This window comes from Triplophysa rosa, unplaced genomic scaffold, assembly GCF_024868665.1.
Source record: "Triplophysa rosa unplaced genomic scaffold, Trosa_1v2 scaffold58_ERROPOS1407097, whole genome shotgun sequence".
NCBI classification, from domain to species: Eukaryota; Metazoa; Chordata; class Actinopteri; order Cypriniformes; family Nemacheilidae; genus Triplophysa; species Triplophysa rosa.
This window is the reverse complement of record NW_026634604.1, coordinates 45,978-67,776: the sequence shown is the minus strand read 5'-3', so window position 1 is coordinate 67,776 and position 21,799 is coordinate 45,978. Positions and strand designations below refer to the sequence as shown.

Here is a 21,799-nt window from a genome sequence, read left to right as displayed (position 1 = left end):
AGTAGAATCCATACATTTTCACAACCTGACACTAGAAGTCATACTGCTCCTGACAGCCAGCAAAATGATCAGTGCACATTTTCTGTTGAAATGCTCCCTGAAGCTGTGCTTGATGTGCAAGACACAGAGCAGAATGCTGTGCCTGACCAAGGGCAGTTTTTGAACAACTTAGCTCTATTTTATCTTAAAATGCAGGCTAAAATGCTCCTTCCTGCTAGCACTATTCAGAAAATCATAGAGGAATTTCAGGAGGTGCACAGTCGTGGCATGAAGAATGTACTTTCAAAGGTTAATGAGAAGTTAACTTTGCTAAACCTGCAGGACAGTGAAATTAGTCAGATACTAGAGGATGTTTCAAAGGAAGATTTCTTTAAAGAGTGTCATGAAGGGCCCATGAAGTCTGATCAAACAAGTAAAACATTTTATATAAAGTCTTTCAGTTAGAGCCCACTCAGATCTAGGTGCAGATGCAGCTGGCAGTGGTCGATTTTTCAGTATATACCTATCAAGCAGACACTATAAGGTCTCTTTTCAGTCAGTCAGTAGTGAAAGACCAGTACAGACAAACAACGATGAAGCAGATGTCAAACGTTTAGCTGAGGAGGGCAGAATGATGCTTGTTAAATGACTCATTGTATGAGCACTTTCAACAAGTTGGTATGATTTATTAGGGTCTTCATGTAATGTCTGGAACATATTTTGCTTAAAAACACTCATTGGCTGTGTAAACAAAACCCTTTTTGCCTCGTCAAAAACAGCTATGCTCACAGCAACCCATTTTGGTGCATGTCTCTTTAAATGATAATGAGTTACAGCGCATGCTGTTCAGACTGTTGATAAATATTACTTACATCAGCACCTTTGTCTAGTTCAGTTGGTCTCGATCCCTCTTGAGGAACAACTTTAAAGCTAATCCTGCTTGTACTGTCCCAGGTTGATAAAGTACTCTGGCTTGAAGTGATTCGCGCAAACAAGCAGGTTTTTACTTATGGTTTCTGAGGGATTTCCACTAAAAATAAAATAAATCTACTCCTGTCTCTTGCGAGGTTAGGACTCTATGCAGCGACTACATTGCATGTTGTCCACGAAATTTAGCCATGGCGTCACGTACACCGCTGTCGCTTGTGAAAACAACAATGGCGGCAGCGCCGTGGGTGGAATTGTGTAGATTAAAGGGCGGTAATATTATAATAAGAGCCTGCATCTACGTCACATCAGGAGCAAAATCTGAATGGCTCGATTTCTCACATGCTTGCAGAGAAAGGCTTACCAAAACAAAGTTACTGGGATCTTGTTTTTCACGTTTTCTGGTGTAGGGGACCTACAATAATAGTTTTGTGTAAGAGACTTCTATTTTGATTTTTGCTATGGTCGCCGCCATTTTTATTTGTGCGTAAGAGAGACGTAAAGGATTCCGAGAAGAAATGGCAGAGAGAAAGTGTGCGCTCGTGAAGTTGCTGTGATCTTTGGGTAGTTTTGACCGCTAAAAAGTAGCGTAGACCCATGATGCACAGTTGTATCATTTGTTAACTTTGTTAAGTGCCTAATCGCGGGAACTTGGAGAGTGTGGAAATATTATTCAGTTAGAAGTATGATTTTATTACCAATATAATCAATAAGGGTTTTCTTTTATGCTTGCTATTTAATCATTAAGCTGTGTGCTTTTATGCTTGCTATTTTTTACTCAGAGTGAAACCACAATGAGGAACAAACTCTATGCGTACGTGCAAGACAGCACACACACACACACACCCAAAAGGTCAAACAGAGGGGGAATGTTATGAATTAATCCAATGCATATGTTTTAAGTATAATCATGAGTTTTGATGTGTTTTATTAAATCATAGGATTAAGAAACAATGCTGCATAATTAAAAGCATTAGATGATTGAGTTTTTTACTGAAAGTATTTTTACATGTTGTTTTGCGATATGAAACTGTCTCTAGACGACACTTCCTCTTTATTAGCAGCTGACCACACGTTGCAAAACATGTGTCGTGCAAAAAAAGATGTTTTGCAGATATGCATGGTGATTGGTGCAGCACTCCACAGAGAAGAAGGAGGAGTCAGAAGATGCGAACGACGTCACATACTGAATAAATATACGTGTTTTTGAATAATTTGGGTTGTTGGCTTTTTGGAGAGAGTGGTGATTTACTGGCAACCCAAAGCTTTGTTACTCCTTTTTACATCTGATAATAAACTTCTAATTGATTTTGAAGAACGTCTCTGTACAAATTTTTGAACATGCAGGACTGCCTCAAATGTCCAACAAGAGTTACAAGACGCGATAGAGGAGTTTTCGTATTATTAGGATGAGCGGAGCAGTGAAAACTCGCTTGCTAGCTGTTAGCACGAGATAGCTAACGTTACCAGAGTCAATTACTCTCACGCGGTTTATTTTCCGTTTTGCTCAGTTTTTTTGGTTACTTGTTCAAACGAACGGAAAACGCTATTTATGTGTTATTGTGCCTTGCGTGGAGAAAGTGCCGAGTCGTCGGATGGGCTAAGCTACGTATCGTCGCTTCAATGTGGTCTGTGTCAGCTGGGGTCGCGGCCTTGTAGGATCGAGCTGTCGGCGCCAGGATCTCTAGGGCAATCGCTGGGAGAACATTGTGTACAGACGTAACCCTGCCATTCGAAGGACATCGTTCAGCGCCTCTTCCCTCAGGGAGGTGGTGGTGTGCTCAGTTTTTCTCATTCTGTGTTGCACTTTTGGAAACTGAACAACATTTCTCCGGTGAGTGAACTGAATTGTGAATTACCTCACTAAGTGAAGTCCTATTTATGTAACAGTGTACGAACTTTGGATAAAAGATTTCATCAGCCGTTACTCTTGCACGGTTGCGAACTTCTTGTAACCTGAGAACCCGTGCATGGAATAGAGGACGACTATTCTTTGATTTGATCTGCAAAGTGAATCATTGAACTTTATCGAACGTGATTGTGAATTGTGTATCAAAATTCTCAAACCGGTGTGCAAATCTCACTAGAACAGTGAGAGGGGATTTTGATTATTGTTGATACCCTGAACGGATACAGAGTTGTTTATATTTGTTGTTTATTTTTATTTACCTTATATTTCATTTTTGTGTACTACTTCTTACACTCTTCTTATTGGGAAAGAGAAACAACTCTTTACAGTTAATTTAGTTCAAATAAATCCTTTATTAGAAGAGTTAAGCTGTGTGTACTGAATTGAAGTCACTTTTACTAAGGAGTGGGGGCGTCTCATCTGTCCTGTTAGATTTGGGGAGGGTGGGTTGTGCACTCATACACTAGCTTTAGGCACATACACACTTCAGGTGGCTCCCGTGAATGAAGAGATCCTGAAGCCCACCTCGTCATCTCTGAAGCTTCGTGCACCGTAACTAGACGGGTACCACATTCAGTTACCAGCTGAAACGAGACCAAAAGCACTGGGTGGGAGGACCAAGCTCCTGTTGCTCACTCAGTCTTCCTTAGTGAAGTGTATACTACCCTCTACCCCCCACAAAGCGGTTGGCACCACACTGCCGCCACACTGGGTTGCTAGATGCACCGGGGAAAAGATTATAGCACTTAAACACAGAAAAATTTTGACTTTCATGCAATGGGTCCTTTAAAGACAGCACTTTGTCACCAAGTAATGAGGAGAAAGCATTCCTGCCAAGTAGAATCACACGTGAGGGCCAGTCAATGTCATCAATGCCTTCATCATCCAGAAACTGTCTACAGACTCTGGCCACATGAGGCCGGGCATTATCATACACCAGGAGGGCTCTGCACTGCACCAGCATAAGATCTGACAATAGATCTGAGGATTTCATCCCGATACTTCATAGCACGTGGATATCTGTAAGACCCTCTGAGAATGGTCCTCCCTCTCCAGTGTACCTGTTGTCACTTTTATTTGCACCAAAACAAGTGAAAATGGTTCACAATCACTTACGTTTCCTTACCGGGTTGATTGATATTCCTGAAGGTTAACTGACTTGGTGTTATGCTGTGATGATCAGGTGTTCCCTTAATTTTTTTGAGCAGTGTATTTTCTTGCTAATTTTGCAAATTAGTGCAGGCTTTAAAGTGATACTTCAGCCAATTCTCCCCGAGAGCTCTGTCAAAATTCTGTCATCATTTACTCCAAACCTGTATGAATTTTTTTGATCTGCTGAACACAAAGGAAGGTTTTTGCAAGAATGTCAGTAACCAAACAGATATCATCCCCTATTGACTCCCATAGAATTTATTTTCCCTACTATGGCAGTAAATTGGGGATGAGATCTGTTTGGTTACTGATATTCTTCCAAATATCTTTTTCTGTGTTCATCAGAACAAACAAATGTATACAGGTTTGGAACAACCTGAGGGTGAGTATTTCATCTGGCCACATGGAGTATTTCATTATTCTGATTCACTATCTAAACAAGTCTATCCCACAATATGTTCGCTTTTCCGGAACTAGGGATGCTCATTTCGGTTAATTTCCCTAACCGAGAACCGACACGCGTTATCCGAACATTAACCGTTAACCGATAAGATTTTAATAATAAATTGGAATTAAAAAAATACATGCTGCGTCTCATTTCGAAGGCTGCGTCCTCCGGAGGTCGCGTTTGTCCGCCGCATATACGCCTTCGCATGCGACATCCAGAGGACGCAGACTTCGAAATGAGAACACAGCTACAGTTGACAAGGGTCTGTGACACGTTAAACATTTTTTTCACAGATTAATTTAAACATGCAAACAGCAGCATAACGAATACATCAATAACAGCACCTACATCACATTTTCACGAACCTGCGGCGTTTTAAAATAATATAAATCCAAAGCATAAAATAAACAGGCAAGAAAAAAAACTGAATTAACAAATGATGACAAAACAAAACACAGAAGAACCGGCAAAGTTTATTTCTGTCAGAAAGTTTTTTCATCAAATAAAAATAGCAGGCCTACCTCAATCGAAAGCTTGGAGTTTTTATTTAATAAAGTAACATGTTTACGTGTTGTGGTGACAGTCTGGAGCTTGTTGACAATTAGACCCCCGGCAGATAACACCCTTTCAGATGGCACAGATATCCCGGGAATGTAGAGATAACGCCTTGGGAAGCGAGTCACATTTGCCCGATCTGCTATACCACCCAAAGTACAAACATTATTTTTTACTTATTCATATTTCACATTCGTATTTTACATCACGTCTAAAAGAAGGCAGGGAAACCACCGGTCGCACCGTTTTCTTCTCCTTTCCAAAGTGCACGGGCAGCCAATGCTAAGCATACATGAGAGAAGTTTAGGTAAAGAATAAATTGATGGCTAGCACCGAAATTCCCTTGCAGTAGCTCCGCTATTAGTTTTTCTGAGCCGTGGACACGCCGGGAAGACAGAGATTGTCACAGCGCATTGCAAGCACGATTGTCTCTTGTCTACACTTAAAACAAAGAACTTGAGCTTGAGCAAGGCTGCCAGTAGCACTCCGTTTGGAGGAGTAAAGCCCTGACAAATGTGGCCTCAACAATCAGATGAATTACATGTGTTCCGTTTCGTCAAGTGATTTGCGTGATCGGATTTTAATCTGTCTCGAAAACGTTTCAGAGGGCATTTACACCTAGTTGCACGCATCTGCATGCTCCGTGAGTTAATGCTTAGTATGTTTTTCTTTCACCATACAGAAAACTAAAAGCATAGTAATAGTTATTTAAAAAGGTATTATTAAATTATTTTTATTATTAAAAAAATATTATTAATATTATTAAACTTAAAATAAACATACCTTTTAAATCGTTTAACTGATAGTATTAACCGGTCAAAATTTTAACGATCGGTTAATGGTTAAACGGTCAATATGAGCATCTCTAGCCGGAACCCATCACACACACCTCCGTCATACTGTGTAACCTGCTTACACTTTTTGTGAGCGGCCTATATGTCAGTTTGACTAATATCGCTAATATCAGTTTGTTTTGTCCTACTTGTCAACCCGAGGACACCAGAGGGTGTCAGTCCCAGCTCCAGTTTGGCAAGATGCTTGTCTTTCTGCCACCTGACAATGACTACAGCCATGACCTACCACCACTTGAAGATGACTACACCCATGACCTAAAGACACCTGACAATGACTACAGCCAAGACCTACATAAACATCTTACATTTCACTTGTGTATTTAACTTCAATATATATTTGCATGATATATTTGTTTGATATACTGATGACTGATGTCGCATTCACACTCTGCGCAGACTTAGTTGACAGACTTGAACATGTACGTTGGCTACAGTGTATAGACCCCCTGGTCCCTACACTGATTTTCTGAAAGAGTTTGCGGACTTCCTATCGGACCTATTGGTTAACGTTGATAAAGTACTAATTGTCGGAGACTTTAATATCCACGTAGATAGTGCTAACGATGCATTAGCAGTGGCGTTTACAGAGCTATTACACTCTTTTGGAGTAACACAACACATCAATGGACCCACTCATCGATTTAATCATACACTAGACTTGATTATATCTCACGGAGCCGATCTAACCAATATAGATATTATACCTCAAAGCGACGATGTCACTGATCACTATCTTATAACATGTACACTGCGCACTGCAGAAATCAGCCGTTTAACTCGTTATCGACAGGGTAGAACAATTACCTCACTACTAAAGATAGTTTCGCAAAGAGCTTGCCAGATCTGACTCCTTTAATAACCATACCAATAAATAAGAATCGCTCGATGACATGACCAGCAAATTGGGACTATTTTCTCTAATACATTAGAAGCTGTCGCACCTATGAAGTCAAAAAAGATTAATGAGAAAAACGCAGCACCATGGTACAATAGCACCACTCGCGCCCTTAAAAGAGAAACACGTAAACTGGAGCGCAAATGGAAACAAACCCAATTAGAGGTCTTTAAAATTGCGTGGAAAGAGAGTGCAAACTGTTATAAAAAGGCACTAAAAGCAAGCAAAGGCTGAGCACCTCCGTAACCTCATAGAAACTAACAAAAACAATCCAAGGTTTTTATTTAGTACAGTTGCTAAACTAACAAATAAACAGACTTCACCTGACCTGGGTATTCCGCCGCACCTTGATCGTAGCAATGATTTCAGTGAAGTTTTTTTACAGAGAAAATCGAAAACATACGAGACAAAATAGTAAAAACTCAACCTCCAAGTCTGATCCTATAAATTACGTACCAACCATACGACCCCAAAAGTAAAGGCTACAGTTGTTTTTCACCTATAAATACAGGAAGTATTTAATTAATACTTAGTTGCAACATCTAAACCTACAACTTGCTTATTAGACCCATACCAACTAAATTATTAAAAGAGTTATTACCCGTTGCAATTGAGCCCATTTATAACATTATCAACTCGTCAATTAATCTAGGCCATGTCCCAGGAGCCTTTAAACTGGCCGTCATTAAGCCTCTTATCAAGAAACCAAACTTAGACCCCAATGAACTAGGAAACTATAGACCGATTTCAAATCTCCCTTTCCTGTCTAAAATACTAGAAAAAGTAGTGTCCACTCAGTTGTGCTCTTTCTTACAAAATAATGACATACACGAAAAATTCCAGTCAGGCTTTAGACCGCATCATAGTACTGAAACTGCGCTCTTAAAATTACAAACGACCTGCTTATAGCATCAGATAAAGGTAACATCTCACTCCTAGTCCTGCTGACCTTAGTGCTGCGTTCGATACTGTAGACCATAAAATACTTCTAGATCGCTTACACAATTATACCGGTATTCAGGGACAGGCACTACAATGGTTCAGATCTTACTTATCAGACAGACATCAATTTGTCCATTTAAATGGGGAATCATCAAATCTAACGCAAGTAAATTATGGATTACCTCAGGGATCGGTTTTAGGACCCTTGCTATTCTCCATATACATGCTGCCCCTTGGAAACATTATTAGAAAACATGGAATTAGCTTCCACTGTTATGCAGATGATACTCAGCTATATATCTCATCAAGACCAGATGATTCCTTCCACTATCCAAATTGGCAGAGTGCATCGAAGATATAAAAGCATTGGATGACTGTAATTTCCTTCTTTTAAATTCTAATAAAACAGAAATATTACTTATCGGACCAAAGACACGTGAGCAGAATATTTCGGATTATACCTGCAATTGAAGGCTGCACTGTTACTCCAACAAATACAGTTAAAGACCTGGCGTTATATTAGACAGCAACCTGTCATTTAAAAATCACATCTCAAATGTCACAAAAACAGCCTTCTTCCACCTTAGAAATGTTGCCAAATTGCGAAATATTTTATGTGTGGCTGACGCAGAGAAGCTTATTCATGCATTTGTGACCTCAAGACTTGACTACTGTAATGCACTGCTTAGTGGTTGTCCTGCAGCATCAATAAACAAACTACAGTTAGTTCAGAATGCAGCTGCCAGAGTTCTAACCAGGTCCAGAAAATACGATCACATAACCCCAATGTTATCAACCCTTCACTGGTTACCCATTAAGTATCGTATTGACTTTAAAGTTCTTTTAATTACTTATAAAGCCTTAAACGGTTTAGCCCCTACCTACATAACAGAGCTTCTACCACACTACAACCCATCACGCTCTCTAAGATCTCAAAACTCCAGACTTTTGATAACACCTAGAATAACTAAATCCACCAAAGGGGGTAGAGCTTTCTCATACGTAGCACCTAAACTCTGGAATAGCCTCCCCGATACTATTCGAGGGTCAGACACACTCTCCCAATTTAAATCTAGATTAAAGACACATCTTTTCAGCCAAGCATTCACTAAACATAGCTAATGAACAGCAGCTACGCTAATTATTCTCTTTCTGCCCTCGCCTCGGGATGCCCATCCCGAGGTAGGGAGAGATTCCGCCAGGCCCAGATGAACGTCATATGCCCATCCACAACTAGAGATTACGCCAGCTACATCGGAAAATCCCGTACCATCCTCCTGCGAGAGCCTGGGACTGACTGACCATCCCAGCTCCATCCAAGGCAATTCCATCACCACCCAAGAAAAGGCGACCATCTGGCCGGCCCAGCTCAGACAATTCCATCCCCAACCGAGAGCAAAAACGGACTACCTGTCACATAAATGCTAAATTTACAATACTTGGTATTTAATGCTAAACTTACATCACATGACAGCAGTTTGAAGTTATGGCTGCACTCAGTGACTTTGATTGGAGGTAGCTGGGTGGGTGTTGTAGGGAGTGGGGGGGCTTGTTGGTTGTGGTTCGGGGCGTTTCATTTGTTGGGACTGTGTGGGTCTGGTCTGGTTGGTCTTGTTTTGTGGTCGATGTCGGACAACAGAGGAATAAAGTTAATTATGCCATTACTACTTTTCCCTGGTTGTTCCTCTGTTGTCTGTTGTTGATCGCGGAATGGGACCGGGTTGGACCTGCACGGTTTCGGCGGGTGGGGCTTCCTGGGTCGCGGCTCGTGGGCTCTCCCTGTTCTTCGTGGACGTTGCTCGGTGGCTTTGGTCGGGGTCACTGAGTGCAGCTATGACACGTCAGAGGAGATCTGGCCCTCCCGGCTGAGCCTGGTTTCTCCCGAGGTTTTTTTTTCTCCATTATTCATCATTGGAGTTGGGTTCCTCGCCACAGCAGAGCAGTGCAGTGTTGGCTTGCTCACCGGGAGACTGCATTTATTTATTTATTTATTCATTTATTTATTAGATATTATTTATTATAATGATCTTGCTTGGTCTATAAACACCATGCACTGTGCTGTGTTTTACCTTTCTGTGTTTTTCTTATTTGCTCCTGTAAAGCTGCTTTGGAACAATGCACATTGTGAAAAGCGCTATATAAATAAATGATAAATGAATAATTCATGAAAATTGAAGATTATCTTTTTTTTGAATTTGAACACATAACTCAAAAAGTAACAGTGAAGGCAGAATATGGAAGTATTTCAATGCCATTAGTCTTTGAAGCAAAAAAGCATGTTGAATTACCACTAATCAAAAATAAAGCTGTTGCATTACCAGTCCTTGCATTTTTAGAGTCTGCAATTCAATATGGTTGTATATTTAAGCTGTGAATATTTCAAATTGAAACATTTCACGCACAATTTCACCGTTAAAAAGTTCAATAATCAAAATTCGCCTTTTAAATTTCACTTAAAAAATTCAACTTGTTATAAAATACAACCTTTAATTTTCGACAGACAATTTTCAGTCCATATTATTTGGTTTAAAAATTCGCTTCCACAAATTCAGTGGTTCAAATTCGACTTGAAATTCAAAGTTTCACATCCGGGAATCCCAGGAGAAGCAATAGAGCGCCGATTCCGCCAATGCATGATCTCTACCTGCTGCCTGACCGCTTCACCAGCAGGTGGTGCAAGTCGCTTCTGACGAAGACCAAAGCAAGAAATGCAGATACTTTTTATATGTTTGCAGCACAGTCCACTCATCTGCTCGATTAAGTGAATTTATTTGATCTCATAGATCTCTTATGCATCATCAAGAAAAAAATAATTGTTTCTTGTACTGGCAGCTTAGCTCACCACTATCAGCCCTGGAACGGACATGGAGCACGGGGACAATTCCAGGTGGCCTGGAATCAGTGGACTATTCATACATTTATAATATTAATTTAATTATTTAAATATCCTACCCGATCTACTAGTACTGCCTATCTATAGTAAGAGTTTATGTTTGTATTTGGCTTGCTATTTATACGCATTCATTACTTTTTACGTGCATATGATTACCCCTTGGTATGGTGTGGGTTAAGTCGGTATGTACATAAAAAGTGCACGCAAAACACATGCGTATCATATGCACGCAAAATATAATTTCTGTAGCTCGCCAAATGCAAACATAAAATCGTGCTTTTGATAAGCACGATCTTAAGTCATCAAATAATGGTTTGAGTTTCGAGGATGAGAAAATTGTATGTTACAGTCAATTACTGAATCATACTGTGTTTGAATAAAATAAGCTAATTGCATGAAGCTATTTGAATGACACATGCAATGGTATCTGATTAAATGTGCCAGAAAACAAGACAACAAGTTTTTAAATCATTACATTAGTTACATAACACCATCACAATAAACTTAACATTTAAATTCAAATAAAACATTTTATTTCGGTTTAAAACTAAATAGGAAAAATAGCAATAATTATACATTTTAAACAGACAATAGTAGTAGGCTAACTGAAATAGTAATGAAAACAGATGTAAGAACAAGCCATGAACAATTTTTCATCAGAACGTAAAATAATCTACAATATAAATAACAGTCTTTTCTTAAAAACGTAATTGTAAAATATTTAGTAAATGTAGGATATAAATGTAACTTAAACAAAGGAATAACTACACCACTTAAAAGAGAAATATCAATGGAAATAATTATGCCTATACTTTTCATCTGAAATCTGAGAACGCAAACAAAATAAAGCCAATTGTAACCTATTGTATGAACGAATGAATAAAAAAACAAACTGAAATACTGCAACAATAAAGACACCTATACCTAGTTCTGGTATTATGTGAGAAATACGGGGGGACATGCTAAAATTCTCATTGTGTCATTTTGTGCTTTTTGCATTCATATTTAGGGCTCTTCCGCATTTCTGTAGCCTACGGTTATTAAAAAGGTGTAGGCTATACTAATCATCTGGTCTGAAGATTAAGCAACATTAAGCGTTTTAGCATGGTACACCGGCCGTGATGGCGTGGTCCGTGGACGCTAAAGGGGCATAGTAGGCCCTTAGCAAATCTTGCAAGCTTATAACGTTTTTGTTCCACCATGCCACCATACATGTTGTGGATATTCAGCTAAATGTTTAGCGTAAGTTTAAAGAGGGTAAATTTGATAATTTAACTGAACTGTACACATACATTTTAGACACGTACATTACGTGTTTCTCCAACGTGGTTTCAGTGTATTTCTGTGATTTAAAATGCATAAATTTAACAATATGTTGACTTATTATGTGAGCATATAGATTAAAAATTATTATAACATCTGTAGATGTTGCCAAACAGCAACATCTACAGATAGTTGTGTATATTGCCATGGAGCACTCATATTGTTTTCTGACCAGTAATTAAATATATTTTTCACTGCTCGGCCATGCAAACTGACTTGCGTTGAGGTGTATGTTAGAGAGGTCCTCTGTGTCCCAGCGGCTTCGGGTCTAAAACATTGACAAAATATGCCTTGGGCACAGGTCGTGTCCGAATGGCATCGGGTCTCTGGTAATTTATAATGAATGTGCTTTTACCAATCGCCCCGAAAGACACAAATTAATTACATTTTATGGTTAGGTAAACAACAAATATGTGTTACGCCAAACTTTACAAGACATAATTAGGTTAATATACCGTGAGTGATTGACATTTTAGCATTTAATGAACAGACAGCAACTCAAGCAATTAGCGTGTAGTCATACTCGCATGTTCGTGTGTGGCACATTATTGGGAAACGCACACAGCATGCAACAAAAGTTTTTATCTTTGCGCGTATAGATCCATAACGCCGTGAGGTATCTTGCTTGGCTGCAGGCTGCACAAGACGTTTCGGGTCTAGTCGGGTTCTAAAGAAAGTGCTGACTATTTTTATCTGGTCTATTTTATCTGGCCTGCTCAAGAAGTTCGCTTGGCTAAAATATCAGTTTTTCTGTCTCGTATTAACAAAGAACGTTTCCACAATTCCACAACATCCAGCATGTTCTGAGAGTCTCAAATTAAAACAAGATCAGCAAGGAAAATAAAAAGAATGTTTATTGAGATTGCAGCTACTTCATATAAACAGAAGCACATGGGAGAGTACGGGTCAATAAGCTCCTAGTTGAGATCTCAGTTATTTGACCGCTTCAAACACAATACATGTCCTGTAAATGCTGATGATGCATAGTATTTATGTGAACACGATGTGCTGAAGTAAAAAATAACTTAATTCCTTCGAGCCAGAGCAGGAAACCTAAAATTTCTGATGTTGATGATGCATAAGAAGAGATCTATGAGATCAAATAAATTCACTTAATCGAGCAGATGAGTGGACTGTGCTGCAAACATATAAAAAGTATCTGCATTTCTTGCTTTGGTCTTCGTCAGAAGCAACTTGCACCACCTGCTGGTGAAGCGGTCAGGCAGCAGGTAGAGATCATGCATTGGCGGAATCGCCGCTCTATTGCTTCTCCTGGGATTCCCGGATGTGAAACTTTGAATTTCAAGTCGAATTTGAACCACTGAATTTGTGGAAGCGAATTTTTAAACCGAAATAATATGGACTGAAAATTGTCTGTCGAAAATTAAAGGTTGTATTTTATAACAAGTTGAATTTTTTAAGTGAAATTGAAAAGGCGAATTTTGATTATTGAACTTTTTAACGGTGAAATTGTGCGTGAAATGTTTCAATTTGAAATATTCACAGCTTAAATATACAACCATATTGAATTGCAGACTCTAAAAATGCAAGTACTGGTAATGCAACAGCTTTATTTTTGATTAGTGGTAATTCAACATGCTTTTTTGCTTCAAAGACTAATGGCATTGAAATACTTCCATAGACCAATATCGCGTTGACACTCTACACATTATAATGTTATAAATAAATCTGGATCAGTAACACATATTATTAACGCAATGACTAATATTGCAATGCTACTTCGCACATTGTAATACTGTAATTTACCCATAACCACTAACTGTTAAATTAACTGTGAGTACTAAGTGTAAATGTAAGTCTTGTAAATATTATGCACATTATAATTGTCACAGTCCTGTCTGTTCCCAGCCTGTTTCTCCCGCATTTCCCATTGGACTCAATCTCCCATCATTCCTCACGCTTATTTCAGTCCCTAAGTGCTATAGCCCCTATTACTTCTGTGAGTATTATTATTCTTCCCCAATGGGAGTCTAAAGCAGCCCTATGAACCGTATGTAGGAAACTGATTAAATGTGACACACTTATAGTGGTGGTCCTCAAAAGTCCTGTGACCAACTAAGCAAGCCTGGACATGTTGTGCACTTAGGTTTATGTTTATGATGTACTTATTGTCAAACATTCCAGAATCTACTGACTCGAGTACCATCAGCAAACAAGCGACAAAGGTAATTTAGGCACTATTGTGAAAGTCTGTGTATTGTTATTAATAGGGGCCAAGCAATGAAAGCTGCAGTAGCTTTCGTTGTATTTAAGATACTTATAGAAGCCATGGAATCCTTGGTTGCCTTGGCCCTAATAATTGCTGCTTGCAGCTATATTTCGATGTATTTTTAATATAAATAATGTTTTTCTTTTATTTATCTATTATTATTAGTATTATTCCCTTTTAATTAAAATCCATGTGAAGCTCCAATTAAAATTGTGAAAAGCACTATATAAATAAAATTGAGCTGAATTGAAATTGAATGAAGAAATTATAACCAAAAACAGGAGAGTCATAATCAGATTTTGAAGTCATATTTTGATACTACACCAGCTATAAATAAACTTGTAGCGATGCAGCTGTTGGGTTGTTCAACATGAGTTTATTTATAGAGCTACATTCCTATTGGGGCTAAACCTATAGAAAATACATTTAAATAGTGTGTATTTGCTGCTTCATCCAATGTAAACATAACAAAATGCTGTTTTTGAGAGGTGCAAAATGCAGTAGTCAAAGCTATGACAGAGCTGGAGCCTGGCCCCCCATTGGCTAAAAGATGTCCCTAAGGATTTGAAAAAATAAATTATAACTCCAAAACAAATATACACATTAAAGGGATACTTCACCCAAAAATAAAAATTCTGTCATCATTTAATTACCTTTGAGTTGTTCCAAATCTGTATAAATGTATTTGTTCTGATGAACACAGAGAAAGATATTTGGAAGAATGCTTATAACCAGACAGATTTTGCCCCCCATTGACTACCATAGTAGGGAAAAATACAATGGTAGTCAAAAGTGCCCAGAACGGTTTGCTGTCCTACATTCTTCAAAAGTCTTCTTTTGTGTTCAACAGAACAAAACAAAAAAAAAGTAATTTTTCCTACTATGGGAGTCAGTGGGTAGCAAGTTCTGTTTCTCCGAAGTAAGACATGTTTTAATTTCACAATTGTCGTTTAATACTTGTGAAAAACTAATTTAAACAGATTTTTTAACTTATATTCTGACAGAATGTCGTCTGACAGCAGTAACAACAATTTTTGAAGGGCTTCTCTACTGACAGGAATTAAAGTTCCTCTGACAGGAAATTTCGTTTTATCAGGTGTGACTGATTACTGCTCAATGAATAAATGGTTTTTATGAAAATAAATGAGAGTATAAGTGCAAAAAAACGTTGCTTTAGGTTTCATTTAATTATATTTGATTATTTTTAAGGGAGGCTATACACAGCACCGGGAGCAGTTAAAAGTAACCACGGCGCCTGAAGAGGATATATAACTCTGTATAAAAAGACCAACAATCACATTAAGTAAATATCTTATATTTGATGTGGTTTTTTTGTCATATTTATGCTTCTGTAGGCCTAACAGTTTTGGGTGTAACAAATTACAGTAACTAATTACTTAGTAACTAAAGTACTTTTCCCTTGAAAAAGTAAAGTAAGGGATTACTCTTATTTTTTTCTGCACTTTAATTACAGTTACTTTTGATGTAACTAAACTAAATAGTTTGTGTAATATGTGTGTGTGCAGAAGAGGAATTGACATCAAAATTCAAAGTCTAACTTTAAAATCCGTGCTTTAAAGGAGAGGTTTCATGCTACTTTTACACAAATGTAATATAAATCTTAGGGGTCCACAGAATGTGTCTGTGAAGTTTCACCTCAAAATACACCGCAGAACTTTTATTATACCATGCCTTATTTGCCCAGTTTTGCATGTGAGGAGAAACGCGCTGTTTTGGTGTGTGTCTCTTTAAGTGCAAATGAGCTGCTAGTCTCCGCCCCCTTTTCACAGAAAACTCAGCCAGGGCTTAGAGCCTGTGCTTCCATTGACAAAAGAAGGGTCACATAAAGCGAATGAGAAACGCTGTTTCCATCTTTAAACACCAAACACATTGTTTTCTAAAAGCGAACAGACTCCTAACAAAGGCGTCATGTTTTCTACATGCGAAATTACACATGACAAACCGGTCGCGTGTTTACAGACCATACACACTGCTTTCTATAAGTTAAAGTACTCATGACAGACCCATCGCGTGTTTACAGACCATACACAGTGCTTTCTATAAGTGAAGATACTCAAGACAAACGCATCGTGTTTTCTCTAAGTGAAAGTACCCATGACAGACCCATCGCGTGTTTACAGACCATACACACTGCGTTCTATAAGTGAAGATACTCAAGACAAACACATCGCGTTTTCTCTAACTGAAAGTAACGTTACTTACAATGTCTCTATTTGCAGCTTTGCCTCGTTCAGTCTGGTGGATTTCTATTGAAAACAAAAATAAATCCATTGCTCTCCTGTCAGGCTGGGAACACTGTTCTGTGCTGCTCTGTGCAGCCAACAACAGAACACTTAGCATGCTTTGCTTACTTATGCCACTCGGAACTAATTCACATATGTCGCTTGCGAAAACAAAAACAGCGGCAGTGCAATGGGTGGACACGTTCAGAAAAGGGGGCGGTAATATTATAATAAGAACGACTATCTATGTCAGAAAGCGAGCGAAATCTGAACGGCTCGTTTTCTCACAGGCTTGCAGAGAGATAGGCTCACGTAAACAAAGTCACTGGATTGTCATTTTTCACGTTTTCTGAGTTGGTAGATGCACCAGACACCCGATTATAGCACATAAACATTGAAAAAGTCAGATTTTCATGAAATGTCCCCTTTAATGTATAATTCTCACATTTGTAATTAATAATAATACTTTATGTAGTTTTATATTATTTATTTGAATGAATTAAAAGAGCCGTTTCATGTCTATCCTTGCCCCACTTAACTCATCAACGTTGATGTAGGATATAGAAAGTAATTAGTAATAATTAAATACTTTTTGAAGAGAGTAACTTGTACAGTAATCTAATTACATTATCGAATGTGTAATTAGTAACTAGTAATTAATTACTTTTTCAGAGTAACTTACCCAACACTGAGGCCTAATTATTTTTCTGTCGTGAATCATGCTTGATGCTATGTTTTAAATAACTGTTATATAAAGTTAAGTATCTGAACAAACACTTTGTTGTTCATTTGAATGTTTTTAAACATGTTTGTATACTGTTGCTAATATGTTGCTGTTAATATGTTGGTTTTATCTATATAAATGAAAAGTATTCCAACTCTGAGTCTGTGTCATTGTATGTTATTTAAAAAGTCTCTAAAATAGTTATGGGAAAATAAAAACAAGTTAAATTAGTTGTACTGCATGTCCGCTCAAAGAATATTGAATAAAATATTTAAATGACTAACTGGTTCCCAACACAATTTTTTTCAATCCATTATGTTGTCACGACGTGACCACGACCGGCAGATTACGTCACGAGGTTACGTTGAGGAGACGAATCCAGGAATTGACGTAAATTTGGTCATAAGATTACGTTGACGTTACGTAACAGTCACGTATTTTGGCTAGCTGGACATGTTGTAAATGGGCATTACCTTTATTTTAAGAAATATAAGGGTAGTTGGCGGATTAATCGTACATGTGTGACAAAGCAAAATTTAGAAAACAAGATGTTAACATTCCATTGTTTTAATAATGGCTTTATTTATTGTATATAATAGCGAAAGGGAGATTTATCTTTATAATTATTCATAGTTATTTTACAAATTTGCATATTAGTCTATCAACTACCCAAAAATAGTTTATTCCACTTCCCTTTGTTATATGCATTGTTTGTTATATGAGTTGATTTTACTTATCGTCAAGTTTTTTTAATCGCATTTGTTACTGCTGATATAATTGTGTTTTGCATTTATCTCTTGTAGAGACTCAAGACTCAGAGATTCAGCAAGGTGATTCTTTACCTGAGTTGCAGCAATGCAACAACTGTTTTTAGGATGAATGAGGAGGACAGGAAAGAGGCCCTCAACAATCTGATGAAAGGACTAGAAGCTTCCAGAGAGCCCTTTACAATTAATTTTATGTTCGGGCACGACATGGAGTTGTTTTTTCAGGAATGTCATGACAAAATGGACCTAATAGTAAATTGTTCAATTGTAATTTAATAATTTGTTTTACACTATGTTTGATTGTTTCATTTAAAATAATGCTGCTGTTTTTTTTAAATATTTCTATTAAAATGTCTATTTTCATGTAGAACAAAGCAGAAAACCATAAAACAATAAAACTAAAACATTCATACAAAATGCCCACAAGTTTGAAACATTATTTCTAACACCATCAACAAGAACATATAAGCTAATACAATGAAACACATTCATTATACAATAATTCTACAAAAGATTGATGTTTTAAATGGCTTTGTACTATACCTTTAATGTATTATTATAACTTAAATAATTATTATAACTATACACATGTAAGACCTGAAAAGTAGCCTTATTTAAGAATATGACGTTTCGCGTGTAACAATAGCAAATCACACTCCAAGACTCTAGGTGGCGCGACTTCCTTTAAGAACGCAAGCTCCGCCCCTCCTTTCTGTGGCTGCTGTTCAGAATCTGTTGCTGCAGTTCCGCAGCTGGACATTATTGCATTCATTTGTTTTGATTAATCAGACTATCTACAAAATCTAATATGGTCAATATCACTATAAAGTGCCCTTGAGACTACAAAACCTCCAAAGTAAAAATCTGAGATTTTCCATTTAACTTCATATTTGTTGTATTAAGCAGACCTTAGGCTGTTAGAAATATATGTTGGTCAAGCTCCCACATTTTCTATTATTTAATTGCAAGCAGACACTGTACGTGCAAACCACAAAAGATGTCCACCCTGTCAATAAATCAAAACATCATCATTAAAAAACCTGCTGATACCAATATTTCCAAAAAAGGTTTATATCATTGTGGCAAGGGGGGCGTGGTTCAGCACGGTCTGCACCGAGAGGGAGAGCCGGGAGAAGAACGGTGAGTAAGCAGATCAAGCGCATATTAAAAACACCTGCTTCTCATTGTAGTAATTGGCGAGGAGACGGTTAAAAGCCGGACAACCTGAGACGGGAGGCAGAGAGAGGACCGGGCCCGGAAATGTTAAGTTTAGTTTATGTTCGTGTGGCCGGCAGTCATCCGCAAGGGGCTGCCGGCCTGTTTTTACTGCTGCTTATTGTTTATTTATTTTTTATTAAAGTGTTTGAATGTTCGCCGGTTCCCACCTCCTTCCTTCCCGTTTTATTGAGCTTTGCTACAATCATCCTCTAATGTATAGCAGTTACAGTTATATTATATGATATTTAATATTATGTGATATTTGTTGGTGATAGGGCGGACAATGACAGGGTTGACATTTTTGGCTAAAGTTAGCATTTAATGAACACATGGTCTACCTGCAGTTAGCAAAGTGATTCACCATTGAAGCTGACTGTGCACTGTTTAAAATATATACTTTGAAGTTTTTAGAATAATGAATAAATCAATATGACAGGGTGAACATGTTAAGCTTTACAACATCCAACTACATACACAATATGATGAAAATCGGGAAATATAAGAGTAGATACTTACTGTGTGTGAAGCAGATGTTTTAACCTCCACCGAGGAAAGGCAAAATGGGGAAAGAGATGTCACTGAGTACATCAGTTGGTTTCTTAACGGGCCCCTTACCACATAATGACAGGGTGGACAGCAGTTTCAGCGACACGTGCAAACTGCTTAATATTATCATGAAAATAGAATATAAATTATCAAAAAAAAGACCATTTCTAATAAAACCTCAAAATATCATTATTCTGCATTATGTTCATGATGGCTCAGTGATTGTGATGAGCACACCAAAGCACTTTGTAGTGATATTGACCCAATAACACATTGCTTCCTCTGATGTTCATTGCTTTTAAGCTCTTATTTTTAGAAGGAGCGCCTGCCGTTTTCAACCAGTCGGATACCAATACCGATTCCGTATAAAGAACAGCACCATGTGCTGTTTAAATTAATTTTCCATTTTGATTTTTACACAGGAATTTAACAGTATTTTGAAATAGAAATGAATTTGTATGAATTGTCTTAAATCCATTTTTGAGGATTTTTCTTACAGTCTAGTCGAGGGTACATTTACGCTTTTATCCAAAGCGACTTACATTGCATTATACTATACATTTGTTTCCAAGTATGTGAGGCATCTCACATAAAGCATCTAATGTAATTATTATTTACATTCACTGGCAAATTGTAATTCGATAGGATTTAGGACGCTTTAGTATTTCATCATTGTGTATAATAAAAAAAGATCCAGTGAGAGTACATTCCATTATTATAATTTAAATAAAAATAAATAATTTTTATAAAAAATAAAAGTTCATAATAATTAAAGCATTTAGTAGGTCACTTAACATAAATATTGTGGGTTACTATGATATGATTGATTAATAGTATAACATGAAGGGTAGCCAAATTGAAATGTAAAAAAATGCAAATACCCCCAGTTCAAATGTCAAGCTACATCTATGGTCAAAAAGCCTCTTAGAAGGAAGTTGTAATAAAGTCTAGACCAGCTCGGACTAGCAAGCCACCTTAGGCCCGATTCACATTTCGCGTCTTTCCTGCGCGCATATTCGTTATTTTAAATGTAGAAGCACGGCAGGTGCGCGCAAATAGGGGCAACGCGGTGCGCACATTTTTCTAGGCGCGTCGGCGCCATATCGAGATGGAAATAGTTCAACTTTTCAGAGTGCCATGCATCATTCGAAGAGAGAAAGCGGCACGGCTCAAGTTTTCCGTGCAGGTTTAGACGTGAAATGTGAATCGGGCCTTTTTTTAGCAGGATCGAAAATTCTCTTGACATGTGTTGCTACTTTACATTTTGTACCTCACCTCATCCCTGTACAAGGGGCTTGTGTAGTACATAATGTCCATTGCACTGCTGTTCAACATGTCTCTCAGACCCCTCACTTTATCAGGAGTAATGGAGTCCACAGTGTCTGAAAGAGTACATTTAATCACAAATTAACTATAACATCACTGACAGACATTATCTACTGTGTTTTGTAATGACTGTCCATATATACTACCTCCATCAAGGGCCAGTTTAGATCTCCACTCCACCGGAAGGAACTCAACATGTTCATTTATGCGATCAGAAAAGTGCTTCTCCTCCATCTTACGAGCAGCATCACGCATCCTAACCAATTATGATATGCATCAATTGATTATGGGTCTAGATGATTTTGTACACATTCAGCTGCACACTGTAAAAAATGTTCCAAAGTTTTAATGGGAAAATACCAGCAGCTTTGGTTGCCAGTTAAATTCCTTAAAAAATATGCGAAAAGCCCGTAAACAGCTTTTAAAAACTCAGGGCAAAAACTCCAAGCTCAGTGTGAACTTATTTCATTTGAGGCTGTTATATTAAGTGTATTTTCTTTATATAAAATCAAAACATGCACCTAATGCATAAAACATTACTGCCCGGTTTCACAGACAAGGCTCAAGATGTCTTTCCTGCAAATAACTTGCCCTCAAATATCTTTAAATATTTTAGTGTGTGTGCTTAGTGGACTTACATGCTTGTATTTCGAATAATGCGCCCTTGATCCATTTTCTGGCCAATCCCGTGCACCACAAAGACTATATGTGTTGTTTCAGGGGGCGTGTCCTCTGGAGCAGCCTCCTCCACATAACCTCTGTGAAGACGGGTCCCACTGCTAGAAGCTAACCAGACATAAAAGAACAAAAGTTACTTTGCTTTAAACCAACCCTTTTTCACATGTTAAGGGGCTGAAATGTTTTAAAA

General features: G+C 37.9%; 1 protein-coding gene across 1 annotated transcript in view; it reads right to left on the bottom strand.

Moving 5' to 3' along the window:
* The window catches only part of ddhd1b (DDHD domain containing 1b), a gene marked incomplete at its 3' end in the record, with an annotated part of 76,158 nt that overhangs the window by 16,202 nt on the left and 38,157 nt on the right, over positions 1-21,799 (bottom strand). Inside the window, exons 5-8 of the mRNA XM_057328616.1 lie at positions 21,570-21,717; positions 21,078-21,187; positions 20,881-20,987; positions 19,576-19,599 (exon numbers count right to left, since the gene is read on the bottom strand). Of these exons, the coding sequence (XP_057184599.1) occupies positions 19,576-19,599; positions 20,881-20,987; positions 21,078-21,187; positions 21,570-21,717 (389 nt within the window). The remainder of the gene's footprint in view (positions 1-19,575; positions 19,600-20,880; positions 20,988-21,077; positions 21,188-21,569; positions 21,718-21,799) is intronic.